The following is a 20333-nucleotide window of genomic DNA, read 5'->3' on the forward strand; positions in this document are numbered from 1 at the left end:
TAGAAAACAAACTTACTTCGGCATCGGAGGGTCTTAGGCTGGTTCCACACCGGTTACATAGACCTTACGAGTCTTGGCTTCCTTCTATTCAGGATCTGCATCCAAGGACAGGAAGGATCACCATCTAGCACTCAATCAATCTCTAAAGATCATCCACATCACTTATAAGTTGCACTCATCTCTATCTGTTCAAGTTTTAGTGCCAACAGATTGGCGCCGTCTGTGGGAAGCGATACAAAATACTATGTCGTTCTCTTTCACGAGTGTTCTCGACCCCCTTTTGAGCCATGCCCTCGGCATCTGCCTTCGGCCTTTGGCACCCTTGCACCATTCGGCGCGCGCGATGTCTTCACATCTCCCAATGATTCGGCATCTGCCTTCGGCCTTCGGCACCCCATCATCATTCGCCGCGCGCGATGTCTTCACATCCCCCCAATAATTCGGCATCTGTCTTCGACCTTCGGCACCCCATCATCATTCAGCACGCGCGATGTCTTCACATCCCCCCAATGATTCGGCATCGGCCTTCGGCCTTTGGCACCCTTGCTCATTCGGCGTGTGCGATGTCTTCACATCCCCCCAATGATTCGGCATCTGCCTTCGGCCTTCGGCACCCCATCATCATTCGGCACGCGCGATGTCTTCACATCCCCCCAATGATTTGGCATCGACCTTCGGCACCCTTGTATCATTCGGCGCGTGCGATGTCTTCACATCCCCCCAATGATTCGGCATCTGCCTTCGGCCTTCGGTACCCCATCATCATTCGGTGCGTGCGATGTCGTCACATCTCCCCAATGATTCGGCCATCAGCCTTCGGCCATCAACCTTCGGCCATCAGCCTTCGGCCATCAACCTTCGGCCATCAGCTATCAGCCATCAGCCTTCGGCCACCAACCTTCGGCGCCATCAGCCTTCGGCCATCAATTATCGGCCTTCGGCACCATCAGCCTTCGGCCATCAGCCATCGGCCTTTTCTCAAAGCCATGCCGAACGGCATCTTCCAGGAGACACTTCTCCAGCGCCTTTTCTCAAAGCCATGCCGAACAGCATCTTCCAGGAGACACTTCTCCAGCGCCTTTTCTCAAAGCCATGCCGAACGACACCTTCTATGAGACACTTCTCCCTTTCGGCGCCATCAGACTTCAGCCACCAGCCTTCGGTCACTAGCCTTCGGCACCACAAGCCTTTGGCGCCATCAGCCTTCGGCCATCAGCCATCGACTATCAGCCATCGGCCATCAGCCTTCGGCCATCAGCCATTAGCCTGCTGAAGAATGAGTTGAAGAATAAACTGAAGCATTACTTGGCCAGTGCATTAATGACTACAAGTCCCCAATCAAGAAGTACCTCCTTAATCGGGAACTTGGGGAACTCCTGTTTGTACAATATCTGGCCAAGCACCCCCCAAGTGCTCAAGGCTCCGAACAATCAGCATCGGCTACCGATGATATTGCCTCAAAGCAGCAAACGGTCGCTACAGACCCAGCATTGTCTACAATCGGTATCACCTACCGATTCTGCAGAATCAACCTCGAAGCACCCGCTCGAAATATCTAAGGACTCGTGTCAACCTCATAGGGCCCTCCCACGAGTCCCACATCGAAATTAAGTACCAAGAGCATACAAAATGCCCTCTATAAATAGGCCCCTTCACTACAATACAAGGGTAAGACTTTTCAGCTTGACTTTTATACTAATATATTATCAACAGCAAAAGCTCTTAGAAAACAAACTTACTTCGGCATCGGAGGGTCTTAGGCTGGTTCCACACCGGTTCCATAGACCTTACGAGTCTTGGCTTCCTTCTATTCAGGATCTGCATCCAAGGACATGAAGGATCACCATCTAGCACTCAATCGATCTCTAAAGATCGTCCACATCAGTTGTAAGTTGCACTCATCTCTATCTGTTCAAGTTTTAGTGCCAACAATGACCTTTTGAGCTTTAGGTTGGTTTCGTACTCTAGAAAATGATTTATGTAAGAAGTAAGTTGTGAATTTGTTGGTTATAATTGATCTAATAATGTTGAAAAAATGCAAAAAGAAAGAGAATTGGGCTTAGGCCCAAACCGGCCGAACCAAACCGTCTTAAATTGGTTTGGATTGGTTCGATTTCCCTTATAACTTTTATCCAAACCTAACCAAACCAAACCGTTATATTTTAATTGGTTCAGCCGTGGTTTGGACGTAAAACCGATCCAATTTGGACCGTGCCCACCCCTAGTGTTTGTTATTCTATTCAAATAGGGGAACTCAAAAACTTTAATTTTTCTTAAAAATAAGAAGTTCTTAAATCTGTTTTTAATATTCAAAAACTTGTTTGGTATGCAACTTGAAAACTTTTATCAAATCTTAAAAATTTGAGAACTTGTGGATTGTTAAAACAAACTGAAAAAACAGATATTTTTTGTTTTTAATAATTGGGATGTCTTTTTTAGTTGTTGTTGAGTTTGAGTTTTTAAAAATAGGTATACCAAACAGGTTTTCTTTGTTTTAGATTCAAATTATATTTTTGAGTTTAAAAAGTTGGATTCAAGTTTAATATCAAACAGGTCCTAATTTTTTTATAAAAATTTAGGTGGTAATAATTCAAATGAGTTTATAATGATCAATTAGTGATAGCCTAATTTGTAACATCCCACATCGACCAACGAAAAGGGGGAGATGTGCCTTATATACATACCCACCTTTATCTAGCACGAGGTCTTTTGGGAGCTTATTGACTTCGAATTCATGGGACATAATTACATTTATTTTTCTAATACCAGAAAATGTCAGAATTAGAGAAATGAAAACGTCGTCCTTCAAGTGGTATTACCCTTTTAAGACATTTTCACCGAACGGCCCAAAAAATAAAGAAGACCGTGTAACCAAAACATTCTCGCGCCACCACGTGGCATTAATTGGTGCCGTAGAGGACTCGTTTGATTGCCCAAAAAAAAAAAAAAAAAACCAGTGGCCACAGAAAATTAAATCGATTTTAATGTGGTTTGGCGTCCGGTGCTCCGGAAACTTCTCCTTCGTTCCTGCCTACATAAATCTTTCGCTATTCCCCAGTCCTCACGTTCAAGACATAGAGATTCGTACAGAGAAAGAGAGAGAGAGATTGAAGCGAAAGTGATTTTCCTCTGCCATCGATCGCTAAGGTAAGCGTTCCAGCTCGTTCTTCAGTGTGCTTTGTGTATCTTTTTTGTTCAAAATATTTCTAAACAAATGACGTATATGAAGTCCTAATCGGTTTTAAAAATCAGAGTTTTATTTTGATGATTTGTTTATGACTAATTTGATCGAACAATTGACAGTTGCAACAAAATTATCATACACTCTGGTTATGTTAATTATGGGTGCAAGAGTTGGAATTTTTTTGTTCTCTTAGATTTTTTTCCTTTTGTTCTTGTACGTGTTATTTCTAACACTAATCTGGGTTTGTTTTGTTGTTCTTGTTCTGTCTCAGATGTCGTACTCGAGAAGGTCAAGGTGTGTTTTTGTTTAGGAAAGACTCCTTTTTTTTTTTCTTCCTCCTGTTGTGTTGTTGATTATTGGCCATGTTGGTCGTAGTAATTCAATTTGGACTTGTTAAATTGCATTTTCTTTGGCAGGTATTCCTACTCTCCTTCTCCGAAACGATACAGTAGGTCCCTTTCGAGGTCTGTTTCGAGGTCGAGGTCAAGGTCAAGGTTGTGCTTTTAACCAAGCTGCTTCTCATTTGGCCCACTTAATTGAATCCTTTTACTTTGTGGATGTATTCTGATTATGCATTTTGGCTTGCAGAAGCCCATCAGTTGAGAATCCTGGGAACAATTTGTATGTGACTGGATTGTCACCTCGGATTACAAAGAGAGAACTCGAGAAGCACTTTGCATCTGAGGGAAAAGTAGGATGGCCCCTTCCTATCTTTATTATTATTATTTTTTTCATTGCTAATTATTGTGTGTTTGTTTGACTGCTTCCGTGTAGTTTGATGTGCATTATATACCTAGGGTCGCAATAACTTTTTGTGAATATATCCATTGGTCTCATGGTTTAATTGGTTTCTAGGTCATTGATGTTCATCTTGTGGTTGATCCATGGACAAGAGAATCTCGTGGATTTGGGTTTGTTACAATGGAAAATGTTGATGAGGCTGACCGCTGTATGAAGTATTTAGATCGCTCTGTACTTGAAGGCCGTGTCATTACAGTGGAGAGGGTAAATGTTCCTTCTTTTAATTGTTGATGATTGATCAACATTCACTTTGTTTAATCTATGTTATTCGATACTGCACTATGTTCAGCAATGTATCAGGATTCTAGATGATTTGTTTTTAGTTTTTTGAGTTTGAAAGTTGTTTGCTTCTTTCCACTTGAAGTGTTTGTGGCAGCAGGTTAGCTGTGTGAAGCAGCTCTTCATCAAATTCCAAACAACAACTTAACAAACAAATCAAATACAACAACAAGTATCAGATCATTGGGGTTGTATGCCCTGCATTTCTCTCTCTACAAATTAAAATATTGTGTTATTTCCATTTCTTGGTTGCCAATTTTTGTTTTAGCCAATATTATTGATTTCAACTAGCTGCATCCCAGTATGTCGGTATTTCCATGATCTCATTCCATGTCTTCGTTAATTTTAGGCTAGAAGGCGGAGAGGGCGAACTCCTACTCCCGGAAGGTATCTTGGGCTGCGAACAATTCGTGGTAAGTTGATTTTAAAGACCTTGTTTGCATTTACGTACCTTGTTTTTGGCCTCTAATTTTCTGTTATTTTGTTCTAGTGCGTCGACGAACTCCTAGTTACTCACCTCCTCGTAGATCTCCTACCTACTCACCTTATCGGAGGAGCTGTAGCCAGTCACCTCATTCATCAGATCGAAGCAGGAGCAGGTCATACTCTCCACACTACAGGAGCAGGAGATCATACTCTCCTGACTACAGTCGGCATAGATATTACTCTCGGTCTCGCACCCGCCACAGCAGGTCACCAGTGAGACAGCATGCCCGGGGCTACTCGCCATATGACTCCAGGGAGTATTCACCAGATGACTCTTACTATGGAAGGAGGCATCGTTACAGGGAGTATTCACCAGATGACTCGTACTACGGAAGGAGGCATTGCTATCGTTCTGTTTCTCCTAGTGTCTCTCCAAGGGCAAGAAGGAGATCAAGGAGGAGCTACTCACCCAGCATCTCTCCCAGGCCCAGGAGGAGTTACAAGAGGAGCTACTCACCCAGTGTTTCGCCCAGGCCTAGGAGGACATCTAGGAGGAGTTACTCCCCCTACTCCCCTAGTCCTTCGCCCAGGCCTAGGAGGTCCTCCAGGAGTATTTACTCCCCTAGTGTTTCACCTGAACCAAAAAAGAAGAGGTCAGGGAAGAGCTACTCCCGAAGTGTATCTCCTAGACGCAGGAGCTCAAGGTCATACAGGGAATCGTCTAGGAGAAGCTACTTGAGACACCGGAGTCCGAGTGTGAGTGCGAGTTCCAGATATATTTCAAGATCTGCTAGTCATAGTTCTACTTCACCTTCATCGTGAAGGATGTTTACTTTCCATATCTAGCTGTGTAGGGGTTGTGGTTTCGTGATGTTGGTAGTGATGGACAATTGATATGTAATGTATTATCTTTGTACTCTGAGACTGGTATTCGGATATAATTTTATGTTGCATTTAGTACTTTATTAAGGGTGCTCCTATAAAATTAGGAATTGAATTTCTTTTTTGGGAGGAATTCAATTCTTGGATGGAAAGTAGTATTTTAATTTCTGGAGAATTAACTTATTAGGAATTCATTTTATTTATTTATTATATCACAATTTTAAAAATTTTAAATTTATCATTTGCATTAACTCAACGAGGACATTTTAATGTATGTTCAATAGGAAATAGCCAATTATGAACTCATGTCAGAACTAAAAAGCCCTATCCAATTAGGGTGCATTTTTGCTCACCACTTTAACTATAGGTGTACTCTCATCATCATTCTCAATGCTTGACACGTGTCTATTGACATAACTATAGTTAATTTTTGCTTTGTATTTATGGAATAATGATTACATCTATGGACACGTGTCAAACATTGAGGATGGTTGTGAGGATACACCTATGATTAAAGTGGTTATAGTTAATTTTTGCTTTGTATTTATGGAATAATGATTACATCTATGGACACGTGTCAAACATTGAGGATGGTTGTGAGGATACACCTATGGTTAAAGTGGTTAAAGTGGTGAGCAAAAATGCTCCCATCCAATTATGAACTCATGTCAGAACTAAAAAAAAAATGGGTAAAACGGTAGAAGTATTGGGTCAGTTAGGCAGTGCGTTTTTCACCCGAGTTCGAATCTTGACTGTAAAGTTTGTCCGTACAGGGCCCGGCCCACGAAAAACTTAAAATTGGATTTTAATTGGGATTTGGCGTCTGGTCCCACCTCTTCCGTATAAACCGCTCTTGGCTATTTCTTTGCTGCTTCTTGTTGTGAAATCCGTACGTAGAGCAAGAGAGCGAGAGAGGTGAATTTCTCTGCCATAAATTATTTCGGTAAGCCTTTCGTCCTGTACGTAGTGTTTTTTTTACGTGACTATAATAATTAGGGTATTATATTAGGTAATTAATAATAAAATCAACGTATATTTGTTGTGTATCAAATACAATGTTTATGGCAAGGTTTCGATGAGTCCACTTTTTTTAACTCTTTTTGCCCTCTTGTTACGTAACATTGTACGGGTTATTTGTGCCTTTATTTTAAAGGTTAATGAAATTCTCTCTTAATTTAAAAAAAAGAATTCTAAATTCGAACATTTTGAAAAAAAAATTTATGTTCATGATAGGGCCTGAAAGCGTAATCGCAGCTTATTTTAGATGATGAATTTATGTTTAATTTGGTCGAGACAACGACAATCACAACAAAACTATGGCACACGATCTGATTTTGTTCAATATTGGATGCAAAATAAATTGATTAGCAGTTGTTGAACTTCAATCAACATTTACGTACAGTTTAGTCATTAGTTTTGCTTACATTGTATTGTGCTGGCATGGCATGCTTGGTTGTTTTTTGGGTTTCTTTCTTTCTTTCTTTCTTTGGTGTTTTTTTCCAGTGTAATAATCTAATCTGGCTTCTTCTTTTTTTCTGTTCATGTTCTGTCTTCAGATGTCATCCTCCGGAAGGTCAAGGGTGCGTATTGTTCAGAAATTCTACTGTTTTTCTCGTCTCATGTTTTTAGTGGTTTGGCCATGTTGGTTTCTAATAAGGTCTGACTTGAATTGCATACCCCACAGTTACACACTGTCCTTCTCGTTGTCCTCTCCAAGTTCGTCCTTTCCAAGTCTGTTTCGTCCTCTCCGAGCTCATCCTTTCCAAGTTCTCCGAGTTCTGTTTGGAGGTCCTCTTCCAGCTCAAGGTTGTGGCTTCAACTTCAACCAAGCTGCTTTACATTTGTCCATTTTGTTGTATCTTTGATTTTAATGCCTTTTCTGATTATTCATTTTGCTTTGGCTTGCAGGAGCCCCCAACGCAGTGATGTGGATAATCCTATGAACAATTTGCATGTAAGTTTTCTAACTCAGGGAAATTAAAGTATAATTGAAACCCTTTTCTATAATCATAATTTTTATTTTTGCAATCATGGTAGCTTGGTTTTTATTCATTGTCTAATTTGTTTGGTTGATGTTCTTACTTTTTAAGTGTGGGTTTCTAGATGATTGATTTCTTGTTTCCCTTTATTTTAGGGTAGGAGAGGGCGAACTCCTACTTCAGGAAGAGGGCATCAAACAACTCCTCGTAAGTTGTTTTTAATGTCTGCATTGACGAGATCTTATATGAACAACCAACTATGAGTCTATTTCTCTTGTTATATGATTCACGTGATGAGATAAATACAAATGTAATTGTGTATAACTAGTGACAGGAAAGCTTTTGTCGATCTAGACATTTTCTGTTATTTTGTTGTAGTGCACCACAGAACCCCCAACTTCTCACCTCCTCGTAGATCTCATAGGTACTCTAACCATCGGAGACATTATAGTCAGTCACCTAGGTATTTATCTGACCTAAGCAGGAGCATGTCATATTCTCCACATTACAGTCGTCGGAGGGCATCTCCTTACTACACTTGTCAGAGGGCATCTCAGATCTCTTTATTACAGTTGGCTGCCGAAAACATACTGTGCTCAGTGCAATCGGTATAGACCTTACTCTTACAGCCGGTCACCAGTGAGACACTGTTACCTAGCCTACTCACCATATGACTCCGGAGAGTATTCACCAGATGACTCTTACCACATAAGAAGGTATCGCCATGGAAGGCGGTATCCTAGTCCACTAAGGGCAAGGAGGAGCTACTCGCATAGTGTCTCTCCTAGGCCTAGGAGGAGTTACAGGAGGAACTACCCCTGACTTTCTCCTGAACCAAAAAGGAGGACGGTAAGGGAGAGCTACTCCCCAAGTTCATCTCGTAGACACAGGAGCTCGAGGTCTTACAGGCGTTCATCTGGGCGAAGATACTCTACTAATACTGATTGGAGTTACTACCTACCGAAGCAGGTTGAGTGTAAGTTTCAGATACGGTTCAAGATATGCTTGTAAACATGAAAATCCTGCGACAAATGAGATGAGAACACATGTATAAAATAATATTTATATTAATAAAATTTAGGGTTACAATCTCTGTATGAAATCCTTTGATTCGATCTCCAAAGTGTTTAAAGAAAATTTGTGTTTGATACAAGGGTCACAGAGACTTGATCTTGATCAAACGGGTAGCACAAAGCTTGTTTGATGATTGGATTTTTCTAGGGTGGAGGAACTGGCACGTATTTGTTGTGCTTGGTGACTCTTCCAAAGTGAGGTGAAGAATGCAGAGAGTTTTATGTTTCTTCTGAGTGCTTGGGTGTGTCTAAGCCCTTCCTTTTTCTCCCTTTTCTTTGTCTTCAGGCCTCCTATTTATAGGCTCCTGCAGGAGGTTTGACCTAAATAGCTTTCCTTCTTTAGGACCTTGCTTTGTGGGATTTTGATTTGATTTAAAATCAATTTCGATAATTTGGCAATTTAACCAAATTATCTTCAATTGATTGACTTGATTAATATTTGATTTAAATCAAAGTCAATCACATAAGATTCTTTCCTTTAATTTTGTCTTCACTTTGAACCGTTTGGTGCACTTCGCCGAATGTTGACACATGTCAATTTTGACAATTAATTCGATTTTGATGAGTCGTACGCCACATGGGCGAATTATGGGCCCCACAATTTAATCCACCAAACCCTAATTATTTTCTTGCTTAGTGGAATTTAATTCACCAAAATTTCATTGTCTACAATGCTACTCCTGGGTCTAACTTCACCTTCATCATGAAAGATGTTTATTCTGCACATCTAGCTTTTTAAGGGGTTTGCGATTTGGTGATGTTGGTAATGGCGGACAATTGATTTTGGGATTGTACTTCACTCTTGAGATGCTGGTATTCTTAGAAAAGGTTCCAACTAAATAATAATATACCGAAATTATGGGCATGTTAGAAAATGCTTTAAAATAATAAATAAGTGTCGAAGTTTCAAGTCTACATTGTAAAGAAGTCATAAACTGATCAATTACTAATACAAGAATGACAATCATAGTAAGGACAAGGCATGCACAACAATATGAACAGGGTATGGTAGCAAGGTATTACCTACTTTTGCCAACATCTGGTTGCAGAATTTATTTATTTTCTTATTTGGAACTTCTGTTGGCATAAGAAAAATACATAGAGATGCCAGCTCTAAAATATGTTTTAAAATGAAACACATGATTGAATTAAAAAAAACGAGAGAAAAACAAAAGTGGAACATATGATGTCGGTTGCTACTTCTGTTGGCTTCTTTTATTCTTTACCTTAAGCTTCTTGTGCCATAATCATAACATTAACATAAGGATCGGAACCAGCATGGGTGGATCTATGGTACGCGGCACTCTTCTATGTTCCAGATTTCCTTGGCGTACTGAGCAATTGTGCGGTCGCTGCTGAACTTGCCAGACCCAGCAGTGCTTAGTATGGACATCTTCAGCCACTTTTTCCTATCCCTGCAGATGAAAAATGGCACCCCGTGTCAAAACCAGTAGAAATAGTCTCTCTCTCTCTCTCTCTCTCTGGTTAATAAAATAGTGGGGTAGGGGGTAGTGATCAGCACATGTAGTTCAACATAGTGGGTAAAATGCTTGCAATATGTTTTTTCTGGTTGGAGTAAATACTTGCAATTCAAGAAACCACTGATCCATCGGGATTGTGGTTAACACCAGCAATTCAATCTAGAACTAATTTTGCTCAATTTGATTGAACATGGACCACACTTGAGAAGATCTTATATATTAATTCTCATACAGGACCAAACAGATAATAGTTGTAGAGGCTAGGAGGTTTGACATCTTACTTGTAAGCTTCATCTACTTTTTCCTGAGCATCCAAATATTGTGGGAAGTCATGGCCAACAAGAAAATAATCACCGCGACCATAACCAGTGTTTCCCTCAAGAGAGTCAAGAAGTGGATTGTAGTCATAGCTCCCAAATGCTCCACTCCTAACAAACTGCTTGGCTTCTTCAAACCGAGGATCTGGTTTGAACTGAGTGATTTATAAGAAGAGCAAAAGTCAGATATGAAAGAGTTGTGCTTGTTTACCGGTATGCATTTAAAATAAACTAAAATAAATACCATTGAAAGTCTAGATCAACAAAAGAGAAAAAAGTTATCCTCATACCAGTCCGTTCTCTCTGTCCTTGCGCAGCTTAGGGACTTCATCTGCAGTTGCACCGAAGAGAAAAAAGTTATCCTCCCCAATTTCCTCACGGATTTCCACATTAGCCCCATCCAGTGTTCCTATTATGAGGCAACCGTTCAGAGCAAATTTCATGTTGCTTGTGCCACTTGCCTCCATGCCTGCAGTGCTGATATGTTGGGACAGCTCACTTCCGGGGATAAGTAGCTCAGCAACAGATACATTGTAATTTGGAACAAATACAACCTTAAGAATTAGTGGTTAAAGGTCAGAATCAACCCAGGGTCCCAATTTTTCTTTGTCTAATGGGAATTGAAACTTTAGTAGAGGTCCAGCACTAATGAAAGCAAATATAAGATATGAAGCACCTCTGAAAATAACTAACCTTCAGGTGGGTATTGACCTCAGGATCTTTGTTGACCACAGCACCAACATCGTCCACCAGCTTGACTATTCTTTTTGCATTTGTATATGTTGCAAATGCTTTTCCTCCAATCATGATAGTGCGTGGAGTTGTCTTCTTCCGCTCTTCAGGGCTCATCTCCTGCCACAGTTCAAATCCAGCCAAGTTTTCAAAAATCATACATAAATTTAACAAATGCAATTATATAACCTTAAATAGAATCTGTGGAACACTGCTTACACAATCTAATTTGAATGCTTGAGAAATGACAACGAAAAGCAAAATGAACTTTAGCGAAAATCTATATTTATTTGGTGAATCGACTCTGAAAATTTATGGGCCAGCATGTGGTCTGGAAACTATACAGTATAATTAGCAGGTGCAAAACCATTACGAACAAATCGACAAAGACTATACAGAAATCAAGTTGGAGTATCATGCAGGTTCATATAACGGGTAGCATCACCAAGCAAGGATGATTGTTCCCTATAACTGAATAGTCAAGTAACAAGGAGATGCCTTTTATACCTTTAACTTCTTATATCTATAGACTGCACCCAGAATATTCAGCAACTGTCTCTTATATTCATGGATACGCTTCACTTGTATGTCAAATAGAGTGCTTGGGTCAACCGGGACACCTGTTGTATGCTCTATGTACTGTGCCAAACGCTTCTTATTAGCCAACTTGGCAGACGCCCATTCTTCTTGTAATTTGGAATCATCGGCAAACTATTGGAGAAAACACACTGAGTTTTAATATTTCAACTGTAGCAACTCTCCTACATGGACAAATAATTGTACATATATATACCTTTCGAAGACCTGTAAGTAGGTCCAGGTTGGTCACCCATTGGTCAGTTTTTAACCATTTGGTGATTATGTTACTGAGCTCAGGACTGCAGAATCGGAGCCACCGCCGAGGAGTAATCCCATTGGTTTTGTTTTGAAACTTTGATGGCCATATAGAGACATAGTCTACAAATAACTCATTCTTTAAAATATCACTGTGCAATTGGGCAACACCATTAACCTACAATGACATGGGAATCAATAAGTTTCTTAAAGTCTTAAACAAAATTCAACAGCTCAAATGTGAGGGTTTCTTAGATTGTGGGAGAGAAAAAGAAACAGAAAGCAGAACAATATTAATTTTCATGCGTCATGAAGTTCTATGTTATAGAAAACTGTAAATAAAAAACAGAGAGAGGATTTGGAAATAAAGGATGAATGTGAGGCGAGATATCAGCCTATATGCTCTATATAATATTTCAACACTCGAAATTGTCACGTCTTAAACTTTACTAAAGATAGGAATCTGAGATAACATAGAATTGTCAAATATTCAGACCGCCACTTCGAATGTAACTCGCTTCTCCTCGTTCAAAGCCTGAGCTCGAGTCTCACCAACGCATGGTGGACCATACCTTAGAGTCTTAGACGGTGTGGTGCTTGTAATCTCTTTTGTTGAAGCCCCTCCCATGAGATTGCTTGCCCTCCTCACCCTTTTTTTAAGGGGAAAAAGGGGAATAATTTGCCTTGTTTTAAAGTCTATTGAAAGAAGCTGGAAGCTTTCTTATAGCTAGATAAGGATACCATGTGTTTATGGTGAAGACAACTAAACGAACCAGTCAAGTAAGCTACAGGAGATACATGTAAATTTCCCAAACTGGATGTCTTACCGTATGAGCTGACACTACACATAAGTTCGCCATTCGCACAACAGGCTTTTGGGGATTGTTATCCAAGATGCACAAGCTAGGAATTTTGCTCACAAGATCAGTTCGTGTAGCATGTACTGTAGCAATGAACTGCAAGAATTCAAGATTCTATATTTAGAAAAAGGTTTTATATAAACATAAGCATAACCAAGAAAAAAGGTGACAAATATTACCCTTTTGTCAATTTCTTCTATTATTTGCATATGGCGAGGGAGAAGCTTCCACATTACAGGTTGTGACCATTTCTCAAGTGCTTCAGGAAGGACTGTGTGATTAGTATAAGCAATTGTCCTGGTTCAATTATTAGGAGTTAGAACTTTGTACTCCTTGTGCAAAAACAGCGGAGAGCTGTCCAATGGAAGAAAGAAGAACGTGTGGAAATAACTTCAGTGAAGTATGTCTAAAAACATGAAATATAATGCACCTTGTTGTCACAGCCCATGCCTCATCCCACCCAAGTCCTTCCTCATCCAATAGCAGTCGCATTAGCTCTGGAATTGTAAGTGTAGGATGAGTATCATTCAATTGGACAGCAACTTTTGTCGGAAACTCTGACCATTGCAATGAGGCTGTGCTCCCTTTCCTCTCCTTGAATCTAAAAATAATATCCTGTAATTTCAAAATGACAAGATTGATGATCACAACTCCTTCATAGGATGACAAACTGGCAACTGAAAAATGCCTCTTAATCAGAATACTCATATGTATCTTTGCATCTCGGAAATAAAAATCAGAAATGCTGAGCAAAAGCACCATTGAGAGGGAAAACATCAATTTCGGAATTCTCCCTCAATGTGTGAGATTTTTTTCACCTGCTCAACTTTAATTAAATAGTCCTAAAAATCAAATGAAAAAAAGGGCTGATGCCACTACTGCACCAACAAAAACAATGAAGGTTAAGACAATAATTAACCAACCTGAAGTGATGCACTGCACAGGAAGAATTGTTGCTTCAGCCTTAAAAGTTTCCCATCCTCTGTGGCATCTCCAGGATATAAAACAGCACAAATCTGCAAGACCACAATTTCATACAATTTGGTTCAAGAAAACATTTAAAACATGAAGATTAGTGGACACGCACATATAATTAAAAAAGGTAAACATTGTATGTTCTTTAAAAGAATGGCAAGCACTTCCAAGACTACCTAGGATATTAATTAACCAACCTGTTGAGCTCGAGAATGAAGCTGCGCAGCAGATTCATACTGTCCATCATTAAATTGAAATAGGTTAAAATCCTCAGCAGATGCTTTGGCTTCCCATAAACGAAGACTAATAGTGTTCTTGGTTTTGTATCCTGGAATTGGCACATCATAAGCCAGCGCTTGCAGAACCTCTCCCTCAACCCACTTTCGTCTGTAATACAATCACAAGACAATTGTTGCTAAGTTCATGCATGCATATCTAAAGCAACCAACCAAGTTGCGTGTGAATATGATAACTGATAAAGAAGCACTCTTGGAGTGTGCTAGTCTTTTATTTTGACATAAATTAATATTGTATATAAATGAAATCTTAATATAACACTTACGATCCATCAGGATTGACGTGAACTCGACCAAAAAATCTGACAGGGTAGACAACATCATGCCTGACAACTTCCCAAGGACTAAACTTCTGCACAAGTTCCATCGAATAAAGTATCAGTAAGAATTCATGAAATACACAAAACTCTACAGAAATTGAGGTGATATAGAACCTCTAGCCAATCCTCAGCAGTTTCTTCTTGACCATCCTTGGCGATCCGTTGCTTGAACAGCCCGTATCTGTACCTCAAACCATATCCCCACGCTGGCAAGTTCAACGTTGCCATGGAGTCTAGAAAGCACGAAGCAAGCCTTCCCAGGCCACCATTTCCGAGTGCAGCATCTTTTTCCTAAAAAGATTCATTTCTAACAATCATCGATCAACAGATTGCACGCCGAGTTCAAATAATGAGAACCAGTTAAGATCCATTTCAAATGATTAACAACCTCCTGAGGTAAACCAATATAATTCAATTCAATAAAATAAAAGTACACACACAATTTTCAATTACGTGAAATAACAAAAACTCAATCTTTACACTATATAAAGATTTTTTAGGCCAAAGATTACATATTTATTTTAATCATTTTAAAGAACTGAAAATTTCTGAGATTACCTGCTCCCTTATTTCCTCGAGGTCATGCCCCAGCTTATTCAAAGCGTCAGCATAAGCTTTCTGAACGTTCAAATTCCCAATCGCATTGGTCAAGGCTCGTCCTTGAAGATACTCCATGGACAAGTAGTAGGTCTGCTTGGGATTCTTCTTGTGGAAATGCAGGTACGTCTCGTTCCATTGCTACAAAAATCAACCAAACAAAATTCAAAAATCGAAATCGGCCATGAACCGAACCCCGAGGCTGAAAAATGGCGAACAGTACTTGGATCAGACGATCACGGACGCTATCGGCGGTGGCGTAGTAGGCTTGCTCGGGCTGGAACTTGAACGGCGAGAAGTGAGGGCTGAATTTCGCGTGGTAATTGATGTTCGAAGCAATCTGCGATGGTTCTTCGGCTAAAGGATTCGCGGTTGCTGGAATCTTGGATGAAATGTCAGAGTCGGTGATGCTTTTACCGTTCGGTTTCGCAGTAGCCGCCATGGCTAAGCAGAACACAGCTTCTCAATCGTCAATATAGTCTCTGTAATTGAAGCAAAAGTTAGTGTCAATTGAAACTCTAAAACCAAAACAGAGAGAGAGAGAGAGAGAGAGAGAGAGAGAGAGAGAGAATTACATTTGTGAAGTTGCTTTTGGTTTTGGTTTGTGAGGTCTCAGAGTGATATAATCAACTGCAAATGATGAGCATAAAGGAATTTAAGAGAGAATCTGAGTGGAGGAGGGAGGAGATATTTTCATAACGGGTCCAAAAGAGAGAGAGAGAGAGAGAGAGAGAGAGAGAGAGACTTTTATGGGGAAAGAGACAAAGAGACACAGAGAAGGAGAATTTTGGAATTGAACAGAAATATCAGAGAGAGATTGAGAGACGGAGGAGGAGGAAGAAGAAGAAGAAGAAAAGTGGTTTTTATTATTTTAATGTTTCCGTTGGAGTGATAAAGAGTGAGTGAAGTGAACGTGAACGATCACATGAAAATGGAGCCAAAAGAGAGCGGACTGGGATCGAGTGAGAGGTGCGCATGCCACGCTTTGCTTCTTTTGGGGATCACATTTTGATATTTTCTGTTTGCCTTTTTGGAACTTGAGGAATGGACGATACGTGGCTGCATTTGATTAAGGTACCTATGATCACGTGTGCATGTAAGAATTTTTCAATGAAAGTTGGAGTTAAACTTCTTGGTTGTCCATGTACACGCATGAATTACTATCAACTGTCGATGCATTGTGAGATTCACTTGCGTGCTTTGGTAAACATAATCTATATGTGCTAGTGGAAAGCTTTTTTCTTTCCTAATAACTTACCTATCACGAGTATCATGTTTTGTTGTACTATGATAGCATAATGATATGATACAAATGTTAAAAGGGTTTTTTCCAAAAGTTTGTGTTTGGGTTCTACATGTCCTCTCAAATGTTGAGATAGAAACAGACACTGAAAACATAAAATCTGATTGCCATTCAAATTCAATATTGAAAAATTGGGTTTTATACACAAGACTTTACATAGATCTAGTAATGCATGAACAAAATAAAAAACAATGTGTGAGCAAAAAATTCCTTTAAGTTCTTATTAGCTAGGCAGAGATAAACTTATAGCTTTCGCCATCTTCAATCCCAAATGATGTCTGCCGAGTCTTCTTTGCATCTCTCACAGGAAAATTGGCAGAGTAGTGAGGTGTAGAAGAAAGAGAGATGGCTTTTTCTCTAAAGTCCTTGCGAATTCCCCATAAGATTTCAGCACATTTTTGCATGGAGGGTCTTGACTGTCTTAAAGGTGCAAGGCATTGCTTAGCTAGCATGAGAATTTTCTCCAACGCCATGGTTGATGCTGGATTTCTCCGTAGCTTTGGATCCATGATGAGTATGGCATCTCCTCGTTTCAACATTTGCATTGCCTGCAGATGAACATATTGTTAATTTATGGTTGACAATATAATGATCGGAAGCTTCTTTCTTTGATGCAATATTGTCATTTCATTAGTTTAAGGAAATTCATCAAAAAAGAACAATTAGTTTAAGGTAAAACTATTGGATGGTCTTATGCATTTGAAGCTAAACAACACTTTCATTTTCAATTTTCACTAGAATTATGAGTTTCCAATTTTGGAATATCCTCTGTCAGATATCCAATGTATGCTGAACATGGTTTGGCTGATGTTTGGTTCATAACACTTCATTACCCAATGTTTGTCTATAACACATGGGAACAGGCCATCTGAAGAGGAAGATGAAATGGGCAAATGCAACTATGGTAGTTTGATTTGATGAATGTCTCATTTGCAGCATAAGGAACAAGGTGGGTGTTACGAGAGCTGGACCGATGTGATCTGTCTTTATGCTCTGCAGAAACATGTGATGAATATCCAAAGTAAAGGAACTCCAGGCTCAGCAATGACTAACTAATAATGTAAGGTGGAAATATAGGCAATTTTTACTGCAAAGCAACACACACACCCAGAAAAAGACAGCACGACAGATTTCCATTTTCATGTTCGTTTACCGATCTCAGGATGCTTAAACACTTGTATTCTTACCCATCTTGTTGTTAATCTTTCATTGGTTGGCTTTTGTGGTTCGATGGGCCGTCTTCCTGTCATCAGTTCTACAAGCAAGACACCAAAGGAATAAACATCACTCTTTTCAGTGAGTTGATAAGTCTTCAGGTACTCGGGATCCAAGTATCCTGCTGTTCCCTTTATTTGAGTTGAAATGTGAGTTGCATTGGGGTCTGCTGACAATCGTGCAAACCCAAAGTCCGCCACTTTAGCCCGAAATTTCTCTGTGATGAGGATGTTTAATGATTTGATGTCTCGGTGGATTATCGGAGGATCTGTCAAATGCATGAGAGATTATAGGTTGTCAAATGCCAGTACGATAATAAGAAATTATCACAAGGAGTTCTGTTCTTGACCAAGATGTACACATGTTAAAACAGGCCCGCCTTCTGCTTATTTTACTTTCCATAATATAACAAGAGGAAAGCTAAAAGTATGTTTCTACAATGAAGTCCATAAATTCAGATAAAATGGGGAGCAAGATGAAAAGCCCTCTGTAGCCATGCCTGAACTTATGTACTACAAGTATGAAGCTGCCTAACATAGACTTTTGGAGGATAATTTGGCCCGAGTTCGTACTTTGGACTGATAATCATGTACATACCTGTATACATGTGAAGATAGGTAATTGCATGAGCCACATCAATAGCAATGTCCAAACGTTCTCCAGCTTCAAGTCCATTTCCCAGTGTACCTTCATGAATAGATGACTGTTTTATCAACATGATTTTTCTGGACTATATTTTTAGAACTTTCTCGTTCTAATGATATTCAGACTATCGAATGACCACAGCAATAGGAGAGAAATACAGAGCTTCCACATTGGGAAAGGTGTTCTGAGCTTCATGTAAAACCCAACCAGACAACTAAAAAAGCTAATTTTTTTCAACTGAAGAATAAAGGAAACAGAACACTACCGATGATCCTTCACCAGTCGTGGTAAGCAGAACTAGATATGATAGATAGACTACTGGTTCTTTAAATAAATAAATAAAATAGAAGGATCATATCTTTAGAATGCATTGTCCATAATTTCTCATTCTAGTTTTTTTATCTATCTCTTTTTGTTACATCATGTCAGATTTCCAGTTTCTCAGTAGAAACTTACATATTCCACCTGAATTTATGTCTACCAGATACTCGGCTATTTCTGATTTTCGGCTTCTACTGACTAACCCTCTAGAGTTTAATAACTAGTTTTTAAAAGACTTACCATCCAGATGTTCCCGAAGCGTTCCATTGCCAACATATTCAACCACAATAATCCGCTCGTCTCCATGCTCCAAATATCCATATAACCTTACCAAATTCAGATGTTCAATCATGGACAAGGTAAGTATCTCATTCTTGAACTCCAATGCTATGAGCTTGTCATATGTGGCCTGCACAAAATTTCAAGTCATTTTGCAAGGAAACAGCAAAAGACATTAACTATTGCCCTAACCATGCTTTAGCAATTTCGAAGAATTCTACCTGTTTCCAACAGTGATATCATTTACTCATCATATCAATGATTCTACTCATAAACTCTTTCAAGAAAAGGGAAGCTTAAGCAATACTATTATTGCAATAATCTGTATAAGGTACTATCACAATTATCGAGGCATAGTTGTCTATACCTTCTTGGCACGCTTTACAGCAACAAGAGATCCATCTCCAAGCCTTCCCTTGTACACTGTTCCAAATCCACCCTCACCAATCTTATTCGCTGGAGAGAATTTTTCGGTTGCTTTGAAAATCTCTTCGTAAGAAAAATTCTTTGTCTCAATTACTCCACTCAGAGCCCTAGAAGAACTATTGGACTGAGAGAGCTTAAACTTTGATGAGCTCTTACTCCTAGTGTCACTCGCTGTTGAAATATCAGTTGAAGCTGCAGGGTACAAGAAAATATCAATTAAATCAATTCTCTCTGCATGATATTTGACTTTTGAAAGAACCCCACCAGCTAAACCATTCTATGCATCTATATATAGCTATAGCATCTACCAACCAATCTGCAATATACATGATTATATCAGATTGATGCAGAACCAACATGAAACTTACAGGAAATCCCGCTGATTCGGGTATTAGTTCTTCTTGCATCAATCACATCAGCACCCTTTGGGATGGCCTCTCTTTGTCCAAAAAGAAGAATTTTGAAAACGCCAGCAACTTTCTTCACAGCAGCCTTCAGGGCAGCAAATCTCTTGTGCTTGGGTTTGTTGTTGTTGGCATCTTCATCTTGGAAATTGGAAATTGGTTTTCTTCCGTTTGAGTGCAGATTATGAGGGCTTGGTGTTTTCTTCATTTCCAGAACTTATGGAGTAACTTTTGACCTACTGATGTGATATTGATCATATCTTTCGCTGGAATGTAACGAAATTGGCATTTGTTGTTTATATTCAGCGTTCTTGTATTTATGGATCTCACCCATAAATTTATTACATGAATGTCGATGTTTCTTAAAGACTTAACTTTTGCATTTGGCCAAATGTTTATGCATTGTGAGACTAATTCAAGCAATTAGTCGTGATTCCATGTCTAATGAAAGACAACTCAGCAACACTAATTTGAATTTTTAAACTTTGTATGATTGGGTCAGTAGAAGAATTTTATAAGGTAGCCCAAAAACAAAAGTAAGAAAATTTTATATTATTTGGTCAATATTGGACAGTATTTAATAGTCGGCAGTGGCACATCCTCAGCACTACTCAAGTGTGGGCCTAGACAGAACGAAAAAACCCAGAAAGCCCAATGATTGATTTGAGATATTTGACATATTAATTTAAATTTGGATATCGGCC

At 39.4% G+C, this 20333-nt stretch overlaps 3 protein-coding genes across 3 annotated transcripts; 1 reads left to right on the forward strand and 2 right to left on the reverse strand.

Annotated features, from left to right (window-relative positions):
* The first annotated feature begins 2990 nt into the window (after positions 1-2990).
* On the forward strand, positions 2991-5655 carry LOC110762531 (uncharacterized). Its single transcript, XM_021965183.2, has 7 exons — positions 2991-3147; positions 3456-3478; positions 3601-3678; positions 3773-3875; positions 4040-4189; positions 4614-4677; positions 4755-5655. Exons 2-7 carry the CDS (start codon positions 3456-3458, stop codon positions 5510-5512), a joined length of 1176 nt encoding a protein of 391 aa, XP_021820875.1. The 5' UTR covers positions 2991-3147; the 3' UTR covers positions 5513-5655.
* A 3834-nt stretch (positions 5656-9489) lies between these two features.
* PHS2 (alpha-glucan phosphorylase 2) lies at positions 9490-16014 on the reverse strand. The gene is made up of 16 exons (XM_021965127.2): positions 15612-16014; positions 15260-15518; positions 14998-15177; positions 14554-14730; positions 14386-14471; positions 14021-14210; positions 13772-13864; positions 13279-13463; positions 13028-13145; positions 12816-12944; positions 11948-12166; positions 11662-11865; positions 11116-11274; positions 10713-10976; positions 10387-10577; positions 9490-10039 (listed from the first exon to the last, which is right to left on the reverse strand). Exons 2-16 carry the CDS (start codon positions 15476-15478, stop codon positions 9913-9915), a joined length of 2541 nt encoding a protein of 846 aa, XP_021820819.1. The 5' UTR covers positions 15479-15518; positions 15612-16014; the 3' UTR covers positions 9490-9912.
* Positions 16015-16425: 411 nt separating this feature from the next.
* On the reverse strand, positions 16426-20048 carry CRCK1 (calmodulin-binding receptor-like cytoplasmic kinase 1). Its single transcript, XM_021965561.2, has 6 exons — positions 19594-20048; positions 19167-19417; positions 18761-18929; positions 18152-18241; positions 17527-17822; positions 16426-16887 (listed from the first exon to the last, which is right to left on the reverse strand). The coding sequence occupies exons 1-6, from the start codon at positions 19835-19837 to the stop codon at positions 16567-16569; spliced, it is 1371 nt and encodes a 456-aa protein (XP_021821253.1). The 5' UTR covers positions 19838-20048; the 3' UTR covers positions 16426-16566.
* Between the last annotated feature and the right edge of the window lie 285 nt (positions 20049-20333).

This window comes from Prunus avium, chromosome 6 (genome assembly GCF_965620075.1).
Source record: "Prunus avium chromosome 6, drPruAviu1.hap1.1, whole genome shotgun sequence".
Classification (NCBI taxonomy): domain Eukaryota; kingdom Viridiplantae; phylum Streptophyta; class Magnoliopsida; order Rosales; family Rosaceae; genus Prunus; species Prunus avium.